The sequence below is a fragment of the Parus major genome, chromosome 20, assembly GCF_001522545.3.
Source record: "Parus major isolate Abel chromosome 20, Parus_major1.1, whole genome shotgun sequence".
In the NCBI taxonomy this organism is placed as follows: domain Eukaryota; kingdom Metazoa; phylum Chordata; class Aves; order Passeriformes; family Paridae; genus Parus; species Parus major.
The window spans coordinates 7,452,893-7,475,178 of NC_031788.1; the positions used below are offsets into that span (position 1 = coordinate 7,452,893).

Below are 22,286 nucleotides of genomic sequence, written 5' to 3' on the forward strand. Positions count from 1 at the left end.
GCTTGGGGCATTCTTTCTGTGCATCCCTTGTGATGGTGAGGGTCTGGCAGGTGTCTTAGGGGTCTCAGGCAGACCCTTTGCCTGTTTTCTTCCTCAGGGAACATGGCAGAATGCTGGAGGGTCAGTATAGTCTGGGTCTGCTGGACTGGGGAGTCAGGGGCTCCCCAGCACTCCAACCTGGAGGACCATCGTGCTGCCCTTTGGTCTGCTCGTCCCATCCCATCCCATCCCTGACTCCCCATTCCTCCCTGATCCTTCTCTCCACCCTGCCCTGGGCAGCAGGGTGTCACCCTGTCCATACTCAGTGCCATCTAGACCTTGGGGGCCCCTTCCCAGTCCTTCACCCCCAGGCTTGGAGTGACCTGTGACACTCTGTTGATGGCTGTCACTGTCACAGGGAGGATTCCCCAGGCAACAAGCAACTGAGCTCTGCTCCAGGATACACTGGGGTCTTTATCATAAGCCTTCTTTCTGGAGGAAGCCGAGGGAGGGTCAGGCAGCACCCAAAGGACAAAGAATGAGTAGGGATGGATCCTAGGCCCAAAATCTGTCTTTGTGTCCTCTATCCCTGTCTGGCTCCTCTTGTTCCGCTGACTCAGACTCAGACACGGTTTGACTCCACAGCCCCATCCTGGGGGTGGTGGGTTGGGAAAGCAGCGCTGCCCACAGACTGCAGGCTCTGCCTGACCTCTCTGCCCTCTGTCCTCCCACACCCCATGGCCAGACAGACCCTCCTGTGTCCCTGTGTGACCATGGATCCCTTTCCAGCAGCCCTGGTGCACAGCAGTACCAGGGGCTACCAGGTCCTGGCCCCCTGTCACTGGGGTTGAGCCCCAGCCTGACCCCCTGCCCACAGCTCCAGCAGCTCCTGCCTGGCCAGACCCAGCCTCATCCATCCCATCAGCAGCTCCCAGCACCCGCGGGTGCAGCCCTGCTGCATTCCAGCCTGGCTGGTCAGCCTGCGGGGAGGCTGAAATATTTGGGAGGGGAATGGAGAAGGGAAAGAAGAAAAAAAAAATAAAAAAAATAAAAATCTATAAAAAGAAAGTTTAAAAACACAAGTTAAAAAAAAATAAAAATACCAGGCGCGGAGTGCAGCTGCGGTTCTGGTTCCAGTTCCCAGGTGATGTCAGGCCTGGAGCCTCTCCAGCCCTGGCCCCTCGGAGACGGTCTTTGTGGGTTCAGCACTGAGTGTTTTTCCTTCCTGAGACTCGGGGACACCTTCCTGTCTCAGAGAAAGCAGCCAAGAGCCTTTCCAAGGGTGTCTGCACGCAGGAAGGGGAGAGGATGGGAGGGGAGCGTGGCTGAACTCAGTGTGGGGCTGCGGCTGCCGGGGAGCTGGCGGTGGCCATGAATGATCGGTGGCCACAACACTTACCCCACACGGGGCAAAGGGGCACCCAGCTCCCACCAGCCCAGCAGCTCTGAGTCACCGTTTCCCTCTTGCAGTGCTGGGAGGGGCTGGAATGTCCTGGGACCCACAGGCTTGTCACTGGGACATGCTGGAACCCGTGGCCCCAGAGCTGGGACATGCTGGGATCCATTGCCTCAGCAGTGGGATGTGCTGGAATCCACAGTCCCAGCACTGGATGTTACTGGGTGCCTGACTCCTGTACTAGGACATGCTGGAACCCAAGGCTGTTACACTGGAGCTTGCTTTGGGGTCACTGTGCCATCCTTGGCACTGGGGTGTGCTGACATCCATGGCCCTAGCACTAAGACATACTGGATCCCACAGCCTCAGCACTGGCACATACTGGGGTGCATGGCCTTTATACTTTCTAGGGCCCTAGTCTTTGGCACTGGCACATACTGGATGCACAGCTCCTGTGCAGGGATTCACTGGGGCTCATGGTCTTCATACTGGAGCTCATTGAGGCTCCAGTTGCTGGTACTGGGACATCCTGGGACACTGGTGCTCAGCCCTGGGACATACTGGAACCTAGACAGTCAGCACTGGGACCACCAGCCCTTGCTGACCCCCTGGGGTACTCCAGAACCACTACTTCATGAGGACAGTCCCCTTTTATGTGTGAGTCGGGTTGTTTGCAGAGCACAGCATCCCCCACGGCCCCTGCCCCCCGATAAACCCAGGGGCAGGGATTCTGTGTCCTGGGCTGTTTGGAGAATCTCACGGCTGTTTATTGGGGTCTGGGACACATTAGCCACGCTGAGAACAAACCTCTCCCACCCACCCTGGTCCCTGCTTGGGACCAGCTCTCACAGCTGCACTGCGCTGTCAGCTCCATAAATCAAACCCGGGGGAGGGAGCCCGGGGCAGGCTCACCTCGGCGAGCAGGGGGCCAAGAGGTGCCATGGGCTCCCAACAGAGCCCCTGCCTGGGCCAGGCTCCAACGGGACCCCCAACATGCTCCCCCTGCTCCACGTTGGCTCCAGGACCCCAGGGAGATAGGGTAGCTCCAGTTCTTCAGCCCTTGGGGGGAGCCCCCAGCTGCCCCCGCTGGCACCGGGACCCCCGTCCGGGGCTGGGGGGGAGCCCCCAGCTGCCCCCGCTGGCACCGGGACCCCCGTCCGGGGCTGGGGGGGAGCCCCCAGCTGCCCCATCCACAGCTGCCTCTGCTCCGTGGGACACGCTGGCCCCTGGGAGCCGCCAGCCCCGGCACAGCACCATTCCCAGGCTCAGCTATCTGCACCGCCCAGCCAGTCCAGCCCCCTCAAGCAGAATCCCATGTGGGGATCTGGCCTGGGAACCCCCATGTCCCCACCTGACCCTGTGCAGGTGCTGCTGCCTGCAGCCCCACCATGCAAGGCTCTGCACGGTCATCCTGGTGGCCCTGGCAGTCACAGTGGGGACAGTCATTGTGCTGGTGGTAGTCATAATATTGGTGGCAGCAGTGGCAATGGTGGCAGTGACATTGTGCCAGTCACGATGTACCAGATGGAGGGCACAGAGCAGCTGTGCAGGGCTGGGGGTCCAGGGCCATCTCAGGGACCCCCACCTCACCCCACACTGGGGTGACAGGCAGGCACTGACCCATCAGAAAAATAAGGTTTTATTTTCCAAGCGGCTGCACGTGCACAACCAGCATCCCCAGGGCCATGACACTGTCCCCCCGGAGCGCCTCGACGCTGGCTGCACACAGGCCCCTTCCAGTCCAGCCCTGGGCCGCGGGGACCCCCTCCCCGGCCCTGCTCTGCATGGGCAGCCTCAGCCACAGGAGCATCCTCCCGCCCCACTGCCAGCTCCAGGGCCAGTGTTGGTGCGGTGCCAGCCTGGGCTCGGCCGCTGCCACCTCAGGTGAGCAGCTCCCTCCCTCCCCACTGCGGTCTCTGGGCTGGCGTGTGCGGGCTCCGTCTGCCTCTGCCGCTGTCTCAGGTGGGTGCTGCCGGACCCCGGCTCATCTCCGCGACACTCGCAGGGGTGTGACCCCTCGCACCTTCAGGCAGTTGCCCCCGAGGTCCCTCCGACTGCCCTGCAGAGAGAGGAGGGAGAGCTGCAGGTACCATGGGGTGTCTGCCCACTGTCCACCACACTGACTCCTCCATGGGGATCCACTGTGAGATGGCCAGTGGCTCAGTTCTGGGGTGGCCCTGTGCTGCCTGGAGTGGTCAGACAGACGGGGCTATGCCTTTCAAGTGGTTGAATGAGTGGCTGGGAGGTGGGTGCTGTGGTGGAGCTCTCAAAGGTGGGTCCCCCTTGTGACCCTGCAGGACCCAGTCCCCATGGCTGCTCAGCACTGCATGGCTCAGACCTAAGGCAAGGACCAGTAGCACTCCAGGACAGACACACAGCCCCAGACAGATCCACAGCCCTAGAGTGACACACACAGTCTAAACTGGGGTAGGAAGACTCAGTCCTAACTCCCAGTTTATGAGAACAACGTTATCCCAGTACTGCCCAGTATAACCCAGCATAGACCAGCATGGTCCATATTTGGCCCAGAACATTCCAGTATAATTCAGCATGGATCAGTAGAGCCCAACAGAGCCCATTTCCAACCCAGCCTATTTACAGCCTTGCACAGCCCAACATGGCCCAGTACAGCCCATTTCCAGACCATTTCCAGTGCAGTACAACCCACTTCCAGCCCTGCCCATTTCCAGTCCAGTACAGCCCCTTTCCAGCCCAGGCTCAGGGCTGGGATGCACAGAGTTGGATTCCAACCCAGCTCCCCCCATTGCCCTCCAGCAGGAGCTTCTCAGCCCCAGTGCCTCCGCAGGGTCTCCTGGGGGATCCAGCACTGTGCCAGATCCCTGGCTCCAGCCCCATGAAGCAGCCCAGATGATCCCAGATCTGCCAGGGACCAGGGCTGGAGGACCCCAGGAGGGCTGGAGAGGCTGCTGAGGAGGGCAGGAACAGGGGAACAAATAAAAATGGAGCAGCAAAAGCTGAAAAATCTCTGATGCCTGGAGTGTGACCCATGGCTGTGCTGCTTGGGGTCACACATGGGACATCTTGAAGGTCCCTGGGGACAGTAGCAAGTACAGCAGCCCCTGCTCACTGCCCTACCAAGGGATATCCAAGAGGTCAGGCAGCTTCCAGCCCCTTGTCCTACACAGCTGTTTCTGGGTCAAGGACACCCAGGACCCTGGCATGGGCAGCAGGGTGGGCTCACCACAGAAAGGTGTCCCTTGAGCTGCAGGGTGCTGGGTGGGATCAGCTGGGTGGGCAGGGCAGGGGTGCTCTGCCATGGCCCAACTCAGCTGCATGGGAGCTGTGCTGGTGCTGCCAGCAGACCCTGCATGTGAACACTGGATGGGGAACTCTGTCTGGCCCCCCTCGGGGGATGTCTGCTGGGCCCTTCCTGTCCTCATCACATCAGAGAGCTGCTGGAGTAGCCCTGCTGCAGTGCTGGTGGGCAGGCAGGTTTGGGTATGGAGATGGGGATGAGGACGGGGATGGGGAAGAGGTCAGCCAGCGAACTCTAATCTCCCCTTGGGACAAGCAATGCCGCCAGCTCCAGGGTGACTGTTTAACCCCTGAGACCTCCCAGCCCGGATGGACGTGGGGGAGCTGCCCAGCCCTCTGACGTGAGCAGGAGCTGTAGGCGTGTGGCTACAAGCAGGATTTGGCCAAGAGCAGCCAAAACCTCCAGTGGGAGCTGGAGCCAGAAGCCGTGGTTCTCACTGAGCCCTGCCGAGTCTCCTGCCTCGCTCAGCCCAGGCAGGGTCTGCTGCCCCCCATCCCTTGGGGATATGCTGAGCCTCCTGCCCCACTCAGGCCAGGAGGGGCAGAAGGAACCATAACCCATCCCAGAACCCCGCTCACCCCTTTCCGCTGGTTGCTGAGGCAGAAGGTGCAGATGCTGCGGGGCTGTTTGCTGTCCAGGTCGCCCTTGGCGCCATAGATGGCACTGAAGCAGGGCTGCCCGTCCTCGCATCCCTCGCCCAGCAGCAGCACGTTGGCCAGGTGGGAGATGTAGCTGGAGGCCAGGCGGAGGGTCTCTATTTTGGACAGCTTCCGATCCACCGGCTCGGTGGGGATGAGGGTCCGCAGGGCGGTGAAGGCCGTGTTGACGCTCTGGGTCCGGTCCCGCTCCCGTGCGTTCGCCGCTTGCCTCTGCTTCACCATCACCATCGGCCCCGGCTTCCGCGGCAGCTTGCGGCGAGCCTCGGCGCCCTCGCAGCAGCCGAACGACTGGTCCGACGTGTCGCTCTCGCTCCGGTTCTCCTCGTCCTCCGAGAGCATGCTGAGGTCGGGGTAGAGCACGCGGGCAGCCACGGGGCGCAGCATGGTGAAGGCCATGGTGGGGTGCCCGCCCGCACCCCCGGCCCTGCTGGGGGGACCCCCCGGGCTGCGGGGAGCCTTCCCCCGCCGGCACAGCTGCGACGGCGGCTCCGGACGCCTTCCCGCTGCTGCTCCGCCGCGGCAGCTGAGCAGGGCTGGGACGACCGTCTGCAGGGGGAATCGGGATTTATACGGCCGGGGAGGGGCTGGCTCCGGAGCCCACCCCCAGCCGGCCCCCCGAGCTCCGGCCAGCGGCCGGCGGCCAGCGTCCTCACCCCGGCCCTGAGAGCCAGCGCTGCCTCTGGCCACTGGCCTGGCTCCATCCTGGCTGCGGGCACCTTGACCCCAGGTCATGCCCACGGTGGTAACTGAACTGTGGCGGTGCCAGGGCCACTGTCCAACAAGTGCTGCCTGTGCCATGGCCTCTGGCACCTGCAGAGTGGTGTCACGAACAGTCAGCCCGCAGCCTGCATGTCCCCAGCCCCTGCCTTGCTGTCGCTTGCCAGCTCTGGGTCCCCCACAGGGTGGCATGAGATGAACATGGGGCTCAGGAGCTGGGATGGGGAAGGCAACCAGGAGTGGGTGGCACTGGTGCAGTGTCTGGGGTGCTTATCAGAGGGATGCCAGTGGGGGACACGCTGCTGCCCTCCCATGCCTCACTGGGACAGGCTCTGTGCCCAGGAGGATGCCCGGGGCAAGCAGGGATCAGCAAGGGTAGGCAGCCCTGCGGGAATGCACTCCTTGCTCCTCTGTTCCCAGGGCCTGGCACCGTGCCTGCCCATCATGGGAAGGGACAGGGGGACATGGAGAGGCAGCACTGCCAGGAGCATTTCCTCCCGCCCAGGAGGAAGGTGTGTGCCGGCAGTGGAAACATGCAGTCTTTTCCTGAGAGGGGAGCAATGAGCTGGCAGCAGCAGGAATCACCGGTGTCTTGGGAAGGGCTGGGGGTGCCCCCCAGCCTGACCCTTGCTCCTTGTCATTCCTTGGCACTCAATATCATAGACTATGGCCCTGGTCGTCCTCACCGGAGAGGTCTATGTAGGTCCCACTCTGCCTTCAACCCCCCCAGCCCTGAGCCCAACGCTCCAAGGAGCAGGCAGGGGGGTAGCCAGCTGAGCCAAGCAGGTGGGAGGCTTCCTGCCTGCCTTCCTCCCTTTCCTCCTCCTCCACGATGCTCCAGATCAAGCAGCAAAAACGCAGAGGGCAGGACCTGGCTCCTGGCAGACGGCCCCAGGGCTGCTTGGGATGTGGCTGGGAGACGTGGCAGTGCCAGCTGCAGTCCCCACTGTCCATCAGCTCCACAGCCAGAGAGGGATGCTGGGGAAAATCTTGGAGGCTTGCCAGGGCTGAGACGGTGGCCAAGGAATGCAGCTGGTATATCACAAACACCCCAGTGAGGTGGTCAGTGGGGTGCCCTGGGGCCGTGGAATGGGGTGGCATCAAGTTCCTCAATGCCCCATGGCCAAAAGCCTATGGTTGCAGGACTACATCTTGTGATAACTAGGTCTGGGTCCTACCATGGGCACTCCTTGTGCTTTTAGGGCTTGTGGCTGCTGGACCATGACAGGGGCAGCTGTGCTGACTGGCACCGGCACCACTTCACTGCCTCCTGTCCTGCTGGCTGTGAGCAAACGGCCCCTCTGCCCCCCGCGGGGCACAGGCAGCCCCTGGCTGGCGGGACCCCCTGCCCTGTTTTCCTTCACCATTTGTCTGCCTGTGCAGAGCCTGTAAATCACACGGTGGGGGGCAAGAGAGATGGGCTGGGGGCTGGTGGTCTTGCTGGGGAAGGGGACATGCAGGGCCACTCCAGGGGCTGGGGACATGCAGGGCTGAGCAAGAAGACAGGGATCCTCCTGGGGATGAGGAAGGGCAGGGATGTGCACTGCGTGACACTGACAGCTCTCACCAGTTCCCAGTTCTCTCATCAGTTCCCTTAAGGGACCCCAGCCTTCTTCTGCAGCCCCTGCCCAGGTGCAGACCCCCACAAAAGGGTACCTGCAGACAGTGCCAGGGGCAAAGCTGGGGATGGGCAGGCCCTTGGCATGACAGGCAGGAAGCAGGCTGGGAGAAGGCAGGGAGAAGGCAGGTGTACAGAGAGGGGCACCCCCACTCTGCCCTCCTCTCACCCCAGAGTCTTGCTGAGCCATGTCTGGGGGTCCACAGCAGCCTCTGGCCCTGACAGGTGACAAGATGGATGGCAAGAGCTGTGTACTCAGCTGCACATCCCACACATGGCCACCAGCTGACGGGGACAGGCTGGGGGGGGTCACCCACTCCCCACATCCAGCTGAGCTGCCCCGGGGCTTTTCTGGGGGGCATGGCCACATGTGGGGTGCTGGTGGCCTGTGGGGTCTGGAACATGGCAGGGCACAGGCAGGGAAGGAGCAGCAGGCAGGAGATGGCTCAGTGTGGGGTGGGGGCAGCACACGTGTGCACTCATGAATGTGCGTGTGGGTGTGCAGCTGCACACATCTGTACATGCAAGCATGCATGGATGTGTATATCCATGTGTGAGTGCACAGGATATATGTGAGTATGAGGGTGTGTGCATGAGTTTGTGCAGTTGCACGTGGATGTGGATGTGTGCCTGTGGGTGCCATGTAAACCCCAAATGCCACCACATCCCACTGCAGTGACATCCCCGCATTGGCACAGACGTGTGTAGGTGTGACCACCGCCTTGCCAGATGCTGCACACAGAAGGATGGATGGACAGGAGCTGTCATCCCTGACTGGGAGAACAGCAGGAGCCATGGGAAGCAGGGAGCGCTGCCTGCTCGCTGCCTGTCCAGCTGCCTGTGGATGCTGTGGCTGCGGGGCAGGAGGACGCACGGCAGCAGCCGGGTTTTCCTGTGCTGCCTGGCAGGCGTCTGGTATGGGACATGAGGCACTGTGCCTGGGCCCCCCCCAGCTCCCCCAGCACTGTGGCCTGGGCTCTGACTCAGCTGGGCAGCATGAGGTGCAGTTGAGACTGTGGCATCACAAAACTTCTACCAGCTTGAGTGGGTGCCAGGACATGGTGGGGTTTGACATTCCAGCTATCCCAGCTGATCCAGCCAGGGTAACTGACCCCCAGGGAGTGGGTCAGGCATTCACAGGACCCTGCATGGGAGATGGAGCATGGAAGGGACATGGCCTGAGCATGGGGTTGCAGCCCTGACCCCAGTCCAACCAGGCATCCCCTTCTTAGTGGGCATTGTGGGATCAGGGTGCTGGGCAGAGGGCTGGGTCCTGTCTCTGCTGCCAGGGAAATGCCCCCTGCCCCCACACCAGGGAGTGTTTATCTTTGAGGTGATACTTAAGTGTAAAAAAATAAACAGGGAGCAGATGGGGCAGGGGCCAGGGCTGCCCCCGGCCCCACGGGATTGCTCCAGCCCTGCTGGGAAAACACCATGGCCGGCGAGGCAAATGGATTCCAGACCTGCAGCAGTGCTGGAACATGTGGCCACCAGGACACTGGGCCTGACCCTGTTGAGCCCTGGTGAAGCAGTGCTGGACTGATCCATTCAACCCCACCCCATCCATCCTATTCCATCTCATCCTGTCCTGTCATATCCCATCCTATCCTGTCACAAGCCATCCATGCCATCCCACCCCATCCCATCCCACTGAGCACCCCAAGTCCACAGTTCCTGACCAGACCTTGGCACTGGGGGATGTCCAGGACTGGCCCCTCTGACTGTAGCCCCCCAATTTCAGGGTGCTCAGGGCAGTGAGGCCACAGGCCTGGGAGCTGCCCCATCCCAAATGCACAGTCCTGTCCAGCTAGGCACACACAGCCTCCAAGTCCAGCTGCCTTCTGCCCAACTCTGCGCCCAGTGAGGCAGAGGACTTATCCCAGGGGAGTTTGTCCCTGCTCCCCAACATTGGGAGACAAGAGATGGCAAATCTGGGAGCTCCCAGAGCCCCTGAAGCCCCCTGGGTGGGGAGAAGCGGTGAGTCCTATAGGGACTGGGCATTGTGAAACATTTTGGGGAACAGGAGAGTTTCCCCATTTTCCTGGATCAGGGCTGTCTCAGGGTGACCTGGTGGGTCCCCAGGCAGGCTGTGGGAAGCACCAGGCCCCCTCCCCCTCCAGGCTGTACCTGAGGGCTGAGGCTGCTGGTCTGGAAGGCATTACACGCCTGTCGTGCGGGGAAGTCTGTCCCAGTTCCGGAGCTGGGACCACCCCCCCACCCCTCCCCGGCCCAGGCTGGGGGGAGCCCACAAAACGCCTTTGTTCCTGCCCTGGAACGAATGGATTGGAGGCAGCCGGATCGGCTGTCAGCCAGCGACACCAGAGATCCCGCGGGTCAGGCAGAGGGAAGGGGGACAGGTGGAGGACGGATAGATGGAGGCAATGCAGGGCTCTGGAGACACCCATTCCTGTGCCAGCCAGGGGGTTGTGGCACCAGCAGCTCCCACTGCCCACACCATGCCAGCCCCATGGATACAACGGTCAGCCCTGGAGATGCTCACACAACACCTTGGACACAGCTCTGGGTCCTGGCTCCCAGCTGGTGCCAGGGAGCCCTGGGAGTGATGTCAGGACACCCTGGGACCGGCACGGACCTTTGGTACTGTTTGCAGGGGGTGGTAAGCTGGAAAAGCAGATCCTGCAGCAGGCTTCCCAGGTGGAAGAAACTTCTATGGCTTGCAGGGAAAGGAGTTGCAGGATCTCAATTCATTCTCACCTTGTGGAATTCCCAGTTCTGCTGAAATAATTGCCTCTTAGCCAAGGGATGAGGGGCACAAGCCCGTGAGAGTGGGGCAAAGAGAGTTTGTGTGAGATGCCCAGCAGTGGGGGCACACAGGACATGGGCAGACATCAGTCCCTGCCATGGGGGGTTTGGGGGCCTTCTGGAAATGTCCACATTGCCACAGGAGCTGCTGCAGGAGCTGCTGCAGGAGCTGCTACCTCCTCCCTCCACCCCCCGCTCTCTAACAAGAGGAAACTTTTTAGCACGCCACAATTCTTAGGAGAAATTTATGGCCCATCTGGGAGCCGTGGGCCAGGGCTGCTCTCAGTGAATGCTTGCAGGGCTTCCTCCCGGCACACAGCTTCTTTCATGCGGCACATGCAGCTCTGCCGCGCCGGAGTCTCCCTCCAGTCCCTTCCCCTCATCCATGACCCCCAGCCCAGCCGCCTCTTCCTCCCCAGTGGATCCTGCGGAAACGTGGAGGCAGCGGTAAATTGTTCCCTGTCTGATGCCAGCACTGCCAGCTCCTGCCATGCAAACGACCCAGCCATGCCCTCCTCTCCCAGCCCATTTCTTCCCTTGGGGAGCAGGATCCGTTCAGGGAGGAGCGTGGCTGATGGGGCAGAAGTGTCCAGCCGCAGTTCCTGTCCCAGTCCTGCTGACTCACGGAGTAGTGAGTGAGTCACTGGCCTTTCCCCTCCCTGGATGGAGGCTCTTGACTTAGAGGGATGTTGGGATGCCCAGGGGATGCTCGAGGCATTTTCTCCAGGCTGCACGTGTGCTTGCAGAAATGACAGCATCCCAGCATGGCAGGACTAGACGTGTCCCCAGAGCTGGGCCAGAGCTGACCCTGAATTCAGCTCTATGTCAGGGCAGGCTGGCAGAGCATTGTCTTGTCACAGCATCCATCCCCTGCACAGCATCCATTCCCTTGGAGAACATCCATCCCCTTGCAAAGCATGTCATTGTTCTGTGTGTCCACAGCCACTGCTCCTGCTGGTGACAGGCCACCATGCTGTGCCCTGATGTGCCATGCTGGACCACTGCTCCCAACCTCAGCACCCTCTAGCACCACACCAAGGAGCTGCAGGGGTTTTGATCATCTTTATTCCAGGTGCAGCAGCAGATGTCCCCACCACAGGATTTTGGAGATGTTCCCCATGGAGACTGGGATGACAGGTGAGCCCAGAATCGCTGAGGGTGGGCTGGGGACTGGCCATGCTGGGTCAGCTGCGTCTCTTCCTTGTGTCCTTGATTCTGTTGTGTCCCAGTACGCCTGTACCCCTCCCCAGTTCAGATGTTCTCCGAATGAGCTGTGACTTGTCCCAGTTCCAGCGTGCTCCGGTTCAGCCATTCCCGCTTGAGCCATGCCCCGATTAAGCCCGTTCCATCCCGGTTCAGCTATTCCCGCTTGAGCCGTGCCCCGGTTTAGCCTGATTCATCCCGGTTCAGCTATTCCCGATTGCGCCATGCCCCGGTTCATCCCGTCCCGGTTCATCCCCGTCCCGGTTCATCCCGTCCCGTCCCGGTCCGCGAGGTCGCTCCGGGCGGCGCAGCGCGGCACAATGGCGCCACCTGCCGGCCCCGCCGGGCGCCTCCCGGTACCGGTGAGAGCCTGACCCCTCCCGGCTGGAGGGACCCCGGGGACTCCCCAGGGCTGGGGACCCCTGGGCATCCTCACCAGGGGCTCACGGCTCGGAACCACCAGGGACAGAGGGGGCTGCTGGGCATCCTCGGGGTGCTGGGCTAGCGCAGGTGAGGCGTGGAGGAGCCGAGGTAGGTCCGGAGGTCGCTGAGGGTGGAGGGGATGATCTTGGCCGGGATGGTCTCCCGGTGGAGTGCCTGGTGGGCAGCGAAGCGGTGGCAGCCCCCGAAGGAGTAGAAGTAATCGCCGCCCTCACTGCCTTTGACCCAGAGCACGTCGATGGGGGGCACCCGCTCGGGATCTTCCTGGGAAAGGGGAGAAACATCCAAGAGCAACACACCCCGGCACTCCCAAACTTCCCTGACGCCCCCCCGACCTGACTGTGCCAGGGCTTGGGTGCTTCCCCAGCAGTGCCCTCTGAATGGGTGAAGGAGGGGCTGCCTCTGCATCCCGGGGGCTGTGCTCACCTGCAGGGTCTCCATCAGGCTCTGCACCTTTCCCGGCTCCAGCTCTGCCGGGATGGGCCGGATGAGGACACGCATGGGCACGTTGTGCACGGCCGAGATGTGCTGTGTATGGATGCTCCTGTCGTCAGCCTCAGCCATGGCTGTTGCTGCCGGCCGGCTTTGGCCTTCCTCTGTCCTGCTCAGCCGAGCCCTCCGCTCTGCCCCGAGCAGTGCAGCGCCCAGCCGGGCCCCTTTGCTTCCTCCTGGCCCAGCCATCGTCATCGTCACGGCCTCCGCCCCACCGTTTTGCAGAGTCATAGTGAAGGGGCAGGACAGACTTCCGGGCCGGGTGCCAGAGCCGGCTGGCCCGCTGCCTGCTCCGGAGAGCCTGCGGTCAGGGCTGCCCTCGGCTCCTCTTTCCCATGGGACACCCATGGGCACGGGGCAGCTGAGCCCCCCACCGTGAGTGCGGGGGTCCTTATCCTGCCCTCTGCGGCTCTCGGGTCCCACCTGGCCGTGCCCGGGCAGGATCACCCTGCAACTGGAAGTTGGGATATGCCCCCCACCTGCCTGGCTGTACCAGGAACATGTGTCAAACCCAGAGCCCCCTCCCTGCTGTGCTGACACCTATGGGGTCCGCGGCAATGAACATGAGGCATGAAACCACTGCAGAGCTGAGCGGTGATGCTGGGATGCTCCACAGCTGGGCAGGCACTGAAGAGCTTCAGCCCGGAGTCTTTCTAGGTCATTTCTTCAGACCAGTGTTCCAAATGGGGAGAGGCTCCCGGGAAGAACTGGGTCTCCCACCCCTCTGGCTGCTGAACCGGGACACCCTGAATCCACAGCAGGGACATGACAGTGGATGGCTGCTCCCGGTGCCCTCACTGGTGTCATGGACGGTCCCCAGCCCCAGAGCTGACTCGGGAGCATGCAGATGATGATCAGGGATGGGTTTGTGAGGCTCTGGAATTAGTTTTCTGCAATGTGAATCTGGTAATGACTTTGCTGGTGAAAGATTGCACTGATGTCACTGGGAGCCTAGGGCTCAGCTAGGTCTTTGCTGACAAGCTGGATGCTAAAAATAATTTGCCTTCCCCCATTGGCACCCGCATCTGGAAAAGGATGAGGAAAGAGGGGTGGGGAGCAGGAATGCCTGTCTGCCCCCGGGAGAAGGGGCTCTGCTGAGTTGTTGCCACCGGGGAGTTCAAATAAAATTTGCTCACAGAATCCTCCCCATCCAGCGCAGCGGCGCCCCGGGGGTGTGTGAGCATTACCAGCACCCTCCCCGGGCTGCCCGCCGGGCTCTGCGCCCGCTGCCGGGATTTCACACGCCGCTTTACTTCCAGGTCAGCGCTCTGCCGCGCTCACAGCCCCCGGCGCTCTCACTAGCAGGGTGGCATCGTAACCCCGCCTTGTCACAGTAGGGGGGTGTCTGGCCGCTGCCCACTGGATGAAGGGCTGGCAGGGCCACGAGGGCAGCGTGGGATGCTCCGGGCACCTCAGCCACCCCTTCCCAATGGGCTGCCAGGACATCACTTCTCTATTTGGGGCATTTCTCTCCACGATGTTCCAGCCCAGGAGTGGGTGTGAGCACAGGGCACCGTGAGATGGGCAGGCTGGCAGCTCGCGTGCCGCCACCCGCCACCGCCGACACAAATCTCCCAAGACACATGGTTAGTGGCAGAAATCCCTTTTATATCCCTGAATTGCGTTACAAGTAATACTGCGGGTGGCCGGATCTCAGTAGACTTGTCATACTGGGGCTGGCGAGTACAAAACCTGGCAGAAAAAATCTATCATGCACGGAAAATTATTGCTGTAGTATCTGCTATTTACAGAAGAGAGGGGCAGCGGCGCAGTGCTCCAAGCCTGCCGGCCTCAGGACACCGTGCTCCGCCGGCATCGTGGGGAAAACCCGGTGGGGTGCCCGCGTGGCCAGGGCGATGCTCACCCCCTCTGTGGGGTGCGGACGTGTGGTCACCGTGCCATGGCAGCGAGGACCACGACAGGGACATCCCCACCCAACCCGTGACCAACACAGGCACCGAGGCAGCGGGAGGAAGACGGTGCAGGGAGGAAGACGGCGCAGGAAGACGGTGTGGGGGTGCGCGAGTGCGGCCCCACGGGGTGCCGGGCTCAGTCCCGAAGTGTTGGGGACCGGCACGGGGTGGTGGGGCTGTGGCAACTCGCGGCCCGAGGTAGGAAGCGGAGGCGTGGGTCGGGCCCCGCTCCGGAATGCCGTGTGCGGCGCTCGCTCCGGGGCCGGTGCGGGGCGCTCCGCCGGGAGGTTGCATAGAGTGGCTGGTTTGTCCCCGCTGGGCTGGCGCGGGGCACGGAGCAAAGCAGGAGCCCGTGGCAGCAAGGAAGACAAAGGAGAAGGGCTTTGCCTTTGGGGGAGGCTTGCAGGACGTGGAGCCTGGGCTGCCGGGCCAGCTCGTGCCCTCCTCCCTCCGTGCCCGCCACACAGTCCGCTCTCGGGGTCCTGTCCCCGTCCGTGTCACCGTGGCTGTGTCCTGGGCACGGCAGCTCTGCAGCAGCTCTGCCACCTCCTGCGAGCCAGCGCTGGCATGGCCCGGCCAGTCTTGACAAATAAATAGTGAAAAGCATAAGTTATAAATAATATAAATAAGAACATTTAAATAGACTCACCCAAACTTTACAGCTACTCTGATCCCCTCCTCCTGAGTGCAGGTGGGGGCAATGGCGAGGGAGCCGGGAGCCGGCTGGAGAAGGGGCTGGGGATACACGGGTGGTGGTTGGGGGTTTGGGTACTACCTGCCCCAGGGCTGGGTCTCCAGCCCAGCTGCCAGCCCAGCCCTTAGCATGGTGAGGGGGGGGGCTGCACCTGCCTGGGGGGGGCTATTCCCCATCACTGTGGCAGGGGCCAGTTGTGCCTGGCCAAGCAGGGAGCTGGGAGCCAACAGAGGACATGTCCTGTGGATCTCTGCTGGAAGCCCCTGGCTCTTCCCTTGGCTCTTCCCTTGGTTCTTCCCCTGACTCCAGGGCTGTGGATCTGCAGTGCCAGGGTGAACACTGTGCCACGGGGCAGAGGGCCAGCAGGGTGCCCTGTGTGGTGGGCTGCAGGGATCCCAGGATCCAAGGGTGACTGGCAGCCCTGCCCTCTGTCAGCCTCAGTGGCCATCAGTCCTGCCTAGCTGGCAGTAACACCAGCCCGTGGTCTCATCAAGATTAGGGTCAAGGGGAGGGTTTGCTCCTAGTGGGGAGCAGGAAAGTGTCTTTTCTCTCCCAGGATCCCCTGGAAAGAGAAGCAGCAGCTCTAAATAAATAATAGTAATAAATTAAATAAATAGAGGTGAAAGTCACAAGCTAGGGGAGGAAAATCTCTCCTGGGTCTGGAAGAGGTCCCCAGGTGAGTCCCCCGCAGAGAGACCTGCCTGGCTGCGGGGGGGCTCTGGGACCCAGGGGAAAGGAGCTGGGTCCTACAGTGGGGGACCCCCTTCCCAGGGAGCTAGTGGGGAGTGAGTCTGTGGGGACATGTCCTCCAGCCTCAGCACAGCAACAAACCAGCTGGCTGCAGCTGCAGGAGTGCTGGCACAGGGACTGGGACCAGGATGGGATAGGGATGGGAATGGGGACGGGACGGGATGGGATGTACAGGGGAACAGGGATGGGCGTGGGATGAGATAAGGACAGGGACGGGGATTGGATAGAAGGATGAGGTTGGGAATGGGGATGTGCCACAGGGGTTGGGGGGCTAGTTCCCTATTGCACAGCTGTGTTCGGAGCCCTTGAAGCAGGCGGACTCGTAGTGCTTGTTGAGGTACGACTTGAGAGCGAAGGTCTTCTCGCACTGCTTGCACTTGTAGTGCTTGAAGGCGGAGTGGGTCTGCATGTGGGCGCGCAGGTTGGAGCGGTCAGCGAAGGCTTTCCCGCAGTGGGAGCAGCCGAACGGCTTCTCCCCGGTGTGGGACCTCATGTGGCCCTGCAGCAGCCAGGGCCGGCTGAAGGCTTTGCCACACACGTCGCACTTGTGCTTGAGGTTGTGGGTGAGGACGTGCATGGCCAGGGCGGGCATGGAGACGTACGCCTTCCCGCAGGTGGGGCATTTCCTCGCCATCTTGCTGTCCAGGCTGCGGTGGGTCTGCTTGTGCCGGCTGAGGTTGGAGGAGGTGGCGTAGGTCTTGCCGCACTCGGGGCAGGAGTGACGGTGGCTGCCACGGCGCTGGCTCTCGCTGCGCCGGCGAGACCGCCCGTCCGTGATGAAGAAGGCATCCATGGAGTAGCTGTCTGTCACTGCCGCCTCCCCATTGAAGTAGCGGGCGGAAAAGCTGGACTGGGGGCTCTCGGGATCGCTGTACTCCTCGTGACCGGGTGCGTAGGCTGGGTCTGGTGGTGGTGGTGGCAAGCCTTGCTTCTTGTCAGTGTCGTAGCCGGCTGGCGCCAGGCAGTGCTGGAGGTACCCTGTGGGGACAACACAGTGGGGTCATTGTCCCTCCGGAGCAGCTTCACCAGGGACAGGAAAAAGACACAAGCTAAAATTTCCCATAGGGGGTGCAGAACAAGGGTTTCCCCGTGCCACTCCCCCCCCCCCGACTGGTTCCTATCGCTGCTGAGCCACTGAGCATCAGGGCTGCGTTGTCCTGCCCTGGCTCCTGTCTGCATCTGTCAGCAGGATGGGTCCCATCCCGCAGGGCTGCTCAGGATGGGAACTGGGGATGGAGCTGCAGAACGTCCAGCTGCGCCTGCCCCGGCTGCAGGCAGCCCCCGGGGGCCATTAGCTGCCAGACAGCTGTCGGTGCCGGCAGCTCATTGTTCACCGGGGCCATGCCGGTAATGAGCTATGCTCCATGAGCAGCCGGGATGAGGGGGATGAGGCTGTTCCAGGTTCCCCTTCCCCAGAGAACAGGCTGGGAAAGCCCCCCCATCTCTCTGCTGTCCCTGCAGGGCTTATTCCCTGGAGATGGAGCAGCACCAGGAGGGCAGCAGCACCGGATCCCTGGCCTCCTGCCAAAACGAGTGACCCACAGACCCCCAGATGTGGAGCCAGGCTCAGGTACCACTCCAGTGGCGTCACACACATGTGACATTGGTGCAAGTCTGCTCGTGACACTGCTTCGTATGTGGGACTCCCAACCTGTGTCAGAGTGGGCGCTGCGTTGGCATCCCAATGCCTCTGTGCTGTCACACAAAGGTCACCACAGGAGCAGCAGCACAGCCCCCTTCCCACGAGGCCAGCAATCCTAGGGATGTACTGGCACCCCAAGACCCCCAAACTGGTCCCAGAAATCCTCTGCCTTGTGCGCACTGGTTCTTGCAAGCTGCTTCAGAGGCCTCATCCCCACTGACAGTGACAGAGGGGTTATCAGGGACCTGGGGTCAGTGCACAGCTGGGCTGACCCATGCACCCCATAGGGCAGCAGGGACACCACACCACAGCTGCAGCTGAGCATCCCCTAAATCCACACACCCTCTGGCAGCACCCACAGGACCCTTTGGCAAGCAACGGCTGCCGTTTGTCCCGTGGCATCCAGGGGTGCCAACTGTGGGGAGGGGGCTGTGTGGCAGGGGCAGAGCCGGGCCCCCCCGTCCCCCGCGCCGTGCTGACAGCGCGGGCTGTGCAGAAAGCGCTCTGCTCAGCAATTTCTCACGCTGCCTCCGAGCATGCAGCAAGGTTATTTCCAGGAGAGCAGCGTCGGCAGCTTCTGCCCAGCTGCAGCACATCCCTCCCCCACTGCCTCCTGGTTGATGGGGGGGAGCAGAGGACCCCCAGGCCGGCCAGGCTTTGCACCCCGACCCCTGTCAGGGAAAGCCCACCAAGGGCCGGCGAGCACTAGAAAAGGGGGGACAAGCTCCGCAGCGGCTGGGCGATGCTAGCTTGTATGTGGCTGGATCAGGCCCATTCCCGCATCCAGCTCCGTTTCCCAATCTACGAGCAGCCAGGACTCCCCCGCCTATGCAACAGACCCCCCGACTCGCGGCCAGCCCCTCTTTGTGGGCAGGTGCCTGGGCTGCCCCGTTGCGGGGCTGTGCCAAGCCCGGGGAACTCCGAGCCCACCGCAGTGTTTCCCCGCAGGACGGGATTCTAAGGACCACGGCCGCCCCCCGACCAGTCTTTTGCACCTCTCCCGCTGCTGGGGGTACCCCCTATTCCCCCACCCCGCTCCCCGTGCCCCGAAGGGCGCCGGCCCCCCCCGCGCTCCCAGGGGGGCTCGGGGCACCGCTGCGAACAATGAAACCCTCCGGCACGGCGAGGCTGCCGCCCCCCGCCGCCCCCGCAGACCGGTTGCTTCTTATCCCCCCAACTTATCGTGGGAAGGAGCCCACCTCGGTGCCCTATGGGCGGGGGGCACTCGGGCTGCCCACGGGGCTGAAGCTGTCACGCAAGAGATGTTTCCCCAAGGACCAACTTCGGCAGCGGCCGGTGGCCCCGGAGCCGGGGGACAACACGACGACGAGGGATGACACACCCCGCCCCGCACCCCTCGCCCGCCGCGGGACACAACGCGGAGACCCCCTCCCCGTCCTGCCCTGCGTCCCCCCCCGTGTCTCCTTCCCGGTGCCCCGCCGGGCGCACAGACAATAGAGGCGGGGGGGCCCCTCCGGACCCCCGGCCCCGCACTCACCATCGCCGGCGGCGGGGCCGGGCAGCGTGTAGGGGGGCTCCAGGGGGGCGTAGGGGGGCGCGGGGGCCCCGGCGGCCGGGAACGCCTCCGCTTTCAGCTTCTTCACCAGGAAGGAGCGGGGCATGGCGGGGCCGGGCAGCGCTGGACACCTCCGGTACCGGCACCGCCACCGGCCCCGGCCCCCGCACCGGCCCCGGCCCCCCCGCCCCGGCCCCGGCCCCGGCGCTCGGCCCCGGCGGTGCGCACGGAGAGGCGCGGGGAGGCGAGTGCGAGGGGCGGGGAGGCAGCAGGGCGGCGAGGAGGAGGAGGAGGAGGAGGAAGAGAAGGAGGTGGGGAAGCGGGGGAGGAGGAGGAGGAAGGCAGGCGGGAGGGGGGGGGGAGGGGGCCGCTTCGCCCGGCCGCACCCGGAGCCCCCCCAGAACCCCCCGAGCTGCCGGCAGCGCGGGGTGCCCCGGGCATCACGACACTGTGGGATCCCTGGTCCCTCCCCCTGGTTCCTCCCCCCACCCCGGCCACGGACAATGGGGACACAGGGGGACGGGGGGAGGCGGGAGAAGGGGGGGCACATGCCTCTGCCTCCCACCGCCTTTGTCTCCCTGCCGCCAGTCCCCGGGGCCAGGGAAAGACGGGTCTGGCGGGCGGGAGTCTTCATCCCCATCCCTGTCCTCATGTATGTCCCCTGTCCCCATTCCTGTCCCCTGTCCCTTGTCTTATCTCCATCCCTGTCCCTGTTCCTGCTTCTTGTCCCTTTCTCCTTTCCTTGTCCTTGATCCCTGTTCCTGGTTCCCGTTCCCTGTTCTCATCTCTGTCCACAGTCCTTTTCCACTGACCCCTTTCTCTTTCTCTTCTCCCTTCCCCTGTACCTTTTTCTGTATCCTCAACTCTTTCCCCTCTTCCCTGATCTCATCTCTGTCCCTCCTCTGTCTTGTCCCCATACCTGCTCACTGTTCCCATCCCTCTTTTCCCACCTTCTCTTCCCTTCCCATGTCCCTGTCCCACTCCCAGTCCCCAGGAAGCACCGTGACCTTCGGAGCCACAACAATAGCTGGGCTCGTGGCAGTTCATTGTTCCCAGCCAGAGCCCCCACTCTTACTCCCCCCTCGTCTCATTGGAGCCCCCACTCCCCCCCCTTTTCTCTGTGCTCCGCTGCAGGCAGCTGGTGGTCCGGGGCTGCCTTTTCCTGCAGTTGTGCCATCTGAAGGCCAGAGTTGTGCCATCTGAGGGCCAGTGGGTGACATGGAGACCTGACTGGCAGCTCGTCGTGCTCTCTCTGAGCCTTGTGTAATGCTGAGAGTGTTGCAGCACTTAATAAGGATGGTTCCTCCGCTGTCACCGCAGGCAGAGCGCTGGCATGGCTGGCACGGGGCAGCCCTGGGCACAGTAGTCCTTTTGGCCAGGGATGTGGCACTGGGTCTGGGGACCAAAAGCAGCATCCCCAAAGGCAGCACCATGAGCCCGCCTGCTCACAGCCATGTCTGCTCCTTCAGTCGTGCCCAGAGCCACATCTGGAGCCAGCCCTGCATCACAGTGCCCCTGCTCACTGCTTTGTGTGGTACTCCACAGCCCAGGGCATCCCATGGCATTCCACAGTATCCTATAGTCCAGGGCATCTCACAGCCCACATCATTCCACAGCCTAGAGCATCCCACAGGCCACAGCATCCCACAGCATCTCACAGCATCCCACAGCTAAGCGTATCCCATAGCTCACAGCATCCCCCATCCCAGAGCATCCCATATCCACAGCACTCCACATCATACAGGATCCCAGGGCTGCTCCCCATGTGGACTGGGGTCTCTCCACTTGCTCCTGCAGCGCTTGGCCAGGGATTGCTGGCAGCACCACGAGCCCCATCTGTCCCTGCAGCACTGCCCTGACGTCAAGGCTCTGCCAAGTTCAAGGTCACCTCTCCCGCAGGGCTGCGGCCCCGAGGGGACACTGCCTGCCGGGCTGCTCGTGGCATCCCACACACACACTGGGCTCCCGGCCTCCGCTCCCTGATTTATTTATCCGTGCGTGTGCCTGTTCTCTCCTGGAAGGCACGTTTGCAGAACGGGCGATTACTTACGCCCTAGTTGGGCCTGCCTGCCCGCTGCCTGCCCGCTGCCCGCCCGCTGCCCGCTGCCTGCCTGCCCGCTGCCCTGGGATTTTGTCTCTCTCCAGGCTGCGGTGTAATAAGGGAGGTAATTAAGTGTAAAAGGCAGGAGGAGGGAGGGCTGGGAAGGGGGGAGCAGCCCCAGCTCCTTTCGGAGGCAGGGGACTGCGATAATGTATGGTAATAACCGCAGCCAGCCCTGCCGAGCTGATAGCGCTGACGGCAGCGCCTGGGCCCCCCCAAACCTGCCCCCACCACCGTGGGGAGGGGGAGCAGCACCAGAAGAAAGGCTCAGCCTTCCTCCACCGGGTTTGTGCCTTCCTGAGCAGCTGTATGGAAATAATTCCCATCGGAGGCAATTGTTTCCCCGACAAGAGGGAGGGGGCTGCGGGGGTACTGTGGGTGAGGGGTTTTGAAGGCTCCCAAGGGCAGGATCATCCTCTTGGGGGGCAGGAGGAGAGAGGTCAGGTCCCTACTCCAGCTCCCAATCTACCCACAAGGGACATATCTGCTACTGGAATGAGACAAGCTGCCCCGTGTTGTCCCCACATCTCCCACTGTTCCTCAGCTTCCCCATCCTCCATGGATCCTGGACACAGGCTGTGAGGTCAACCAGGATCTGCCAGAGGATGCCCACTAATGCCAGGAGGCAGAGCCCTCAGTCCTGCCCTCTCTGCTGCCTCAGCTGCAGGACCCCCACCACTGCCAGCTCGGGGGGCTGCTGGCTATTAGGTATTCCAATCTCATCCTTCCCAGAGGCGTCCGGGTCGCAGCCGGAGCCCCGAAGTGGCTCCAATTCGTGGTCTGGTGCTGCTGCCGGCGCAGGGAGCAGATGCCAGACAAAGGGCTGGGGACAAAGGCCCGGCTGCCTCGTGCCCCAGGGAAGGGGTGCAGGCGCGTGTAGGGCACGGGTGCCGTCCCATCCCGGGGCTTCCACTGCCCTGACCTCCCGTGCCTGCCATGCCCCAGTGTCCACCCGGCCCTTGTCCTGGCTGGCCTGGCTGGGGCACAGTTGGGTACCAGGTGGGCCAAGCCTGGCACTGGTGCTGTGCTACCCCTGCCATGGGCACTGTGCCCTCACTGGTCTGGTGCAAGGTTCTGCTGCAGCCCCTCTCCAGCTCTGCCCATCTCAAGATGCAGCAGGGCTGA

General features: G+C 62.7%; 3 protein-coding genes across 3 annotated transcripts; all 3 read right to left on the reverse strand.

Moving 5' to 3' along the window:
- Positions 1-2,998: 2,998 nt before the first annotated feature.
- TCF15 (transcription factor 15) lies at positions 2,999-6,233 on the reverse strand. Its single transcript, XM_015647182.3, has 2 exons — positions 5,231-6,233; positions 2,999-3,434 (listed from the first exon to the last, which is right to left on the reverse strand). The coding sequence occupies exons 1-2, from the start codon at positions 6,218-6,220 to the stop codon at positions 3,360-3,362; spliced, it is 1,065 nt and encodes a 354-aa protein (XP_015502668.1). The 5' UTR covers positions 6,221-6,233; the 3' UTR covers positions 2,999-3,359.
- Positions 6,234-11,452: 5,219 nt separating this feature from the next.
- SRXN1 (sulfiredoxin 1) lies at positions 11,453-12,784 on the reverse strand. The gene is made up of 2 exons (XM_015647215.3): positions 12,480-12,784; positions 11,453-12,317 (listed from the first exon to the last, which is right to left on the reverse strand). Exons 1-2 carry the CDS (start codon positions 12,774-12,776, stop codon positions 12,114-12,116), a joined length of 501 nt encoding a protein of 166 aa, XP_015502701.2. The 5' UTR covers positions 12,777-12,784; the 3' UTR covers positions 11,453-12,113.
- Positions 12,785-14,132: 1,348 nt separating this feature from the next.
- SCRT2 (scratch family transcriptional repressor 2) lies at positions 14,133-19,232 on the reverse strand. The gene is made up of 2 exons (XM_015647207.1): positions 19,043-19,232; positions 14,133-16,880 (listed from the first exon to the last, which is right to left on the reverse strand). The coding sequence occupies exons 1-2, from the start codon at positions 19,164-19,166 to the stop codon at positions 16,174-16,176; spliced, it is 831 nt and encodes a 276-aa protein (XP_015502693.1). The 5' UTR covers positions 19,167-19,232; the 3' UTR covers positions 14,133-16,173.
- Between the last annotated feature and the right edge of the window lie 3,054 nt (positions 19,233-22,286).

What these genes read in the sequence shown, in the direction of transcription:
- TCF15 (XM_015647182.3), bottom strand. Translation starts at nt 6,220, where the DNA reads ATGCCACCCTGTGGGGGACCCAGAGCTGGCAAGCGACAGCAAGGCAGG. An exon ending in TCAGCAACCAGCGGAAAGGG is followed by an intron (nt 3,435 to 5,230) that starts GTGAGCGGGGTT and finishes CTCTCTCTGCAG; the next exon opens with GGCAGTCGGAGGGACCTCGG.
- SRXN1 (XM_015647215.3), bottom strand. Translation starts at nt 12,776, where the DNA reads ATGACTCTGCAAAACGGTGGGGCGGAGGCCGTGACGATGACGATGGCT. An exon ending in GCCTGATGGAGACCCTGCAG is followed by an intron (nt 12,318 to 12,479) that starts GTGAGCACAGCC and finishes CCCCTTTCCCAG; the next exon opens with GAAGATCCCGAGCGGGTGCC.
- SCRT2 (XM_015647207.1), bottom strand. Translation starts at nt 19,166, where the DNA reads ATGCCCCGCTCCTTCCTGGTGAAGAAGCTGAAAGCGGAGGCGTTCCCG. An exon ending in CGGCCCCGCCGCCGGCGATG is followed by an intron (nt 16,881 to 19,042) that starts GTGAGTGCGGGG and finishes TTGTCCCCACAG; the next exon opens with GGTACCTCCAGCACTGCCTG.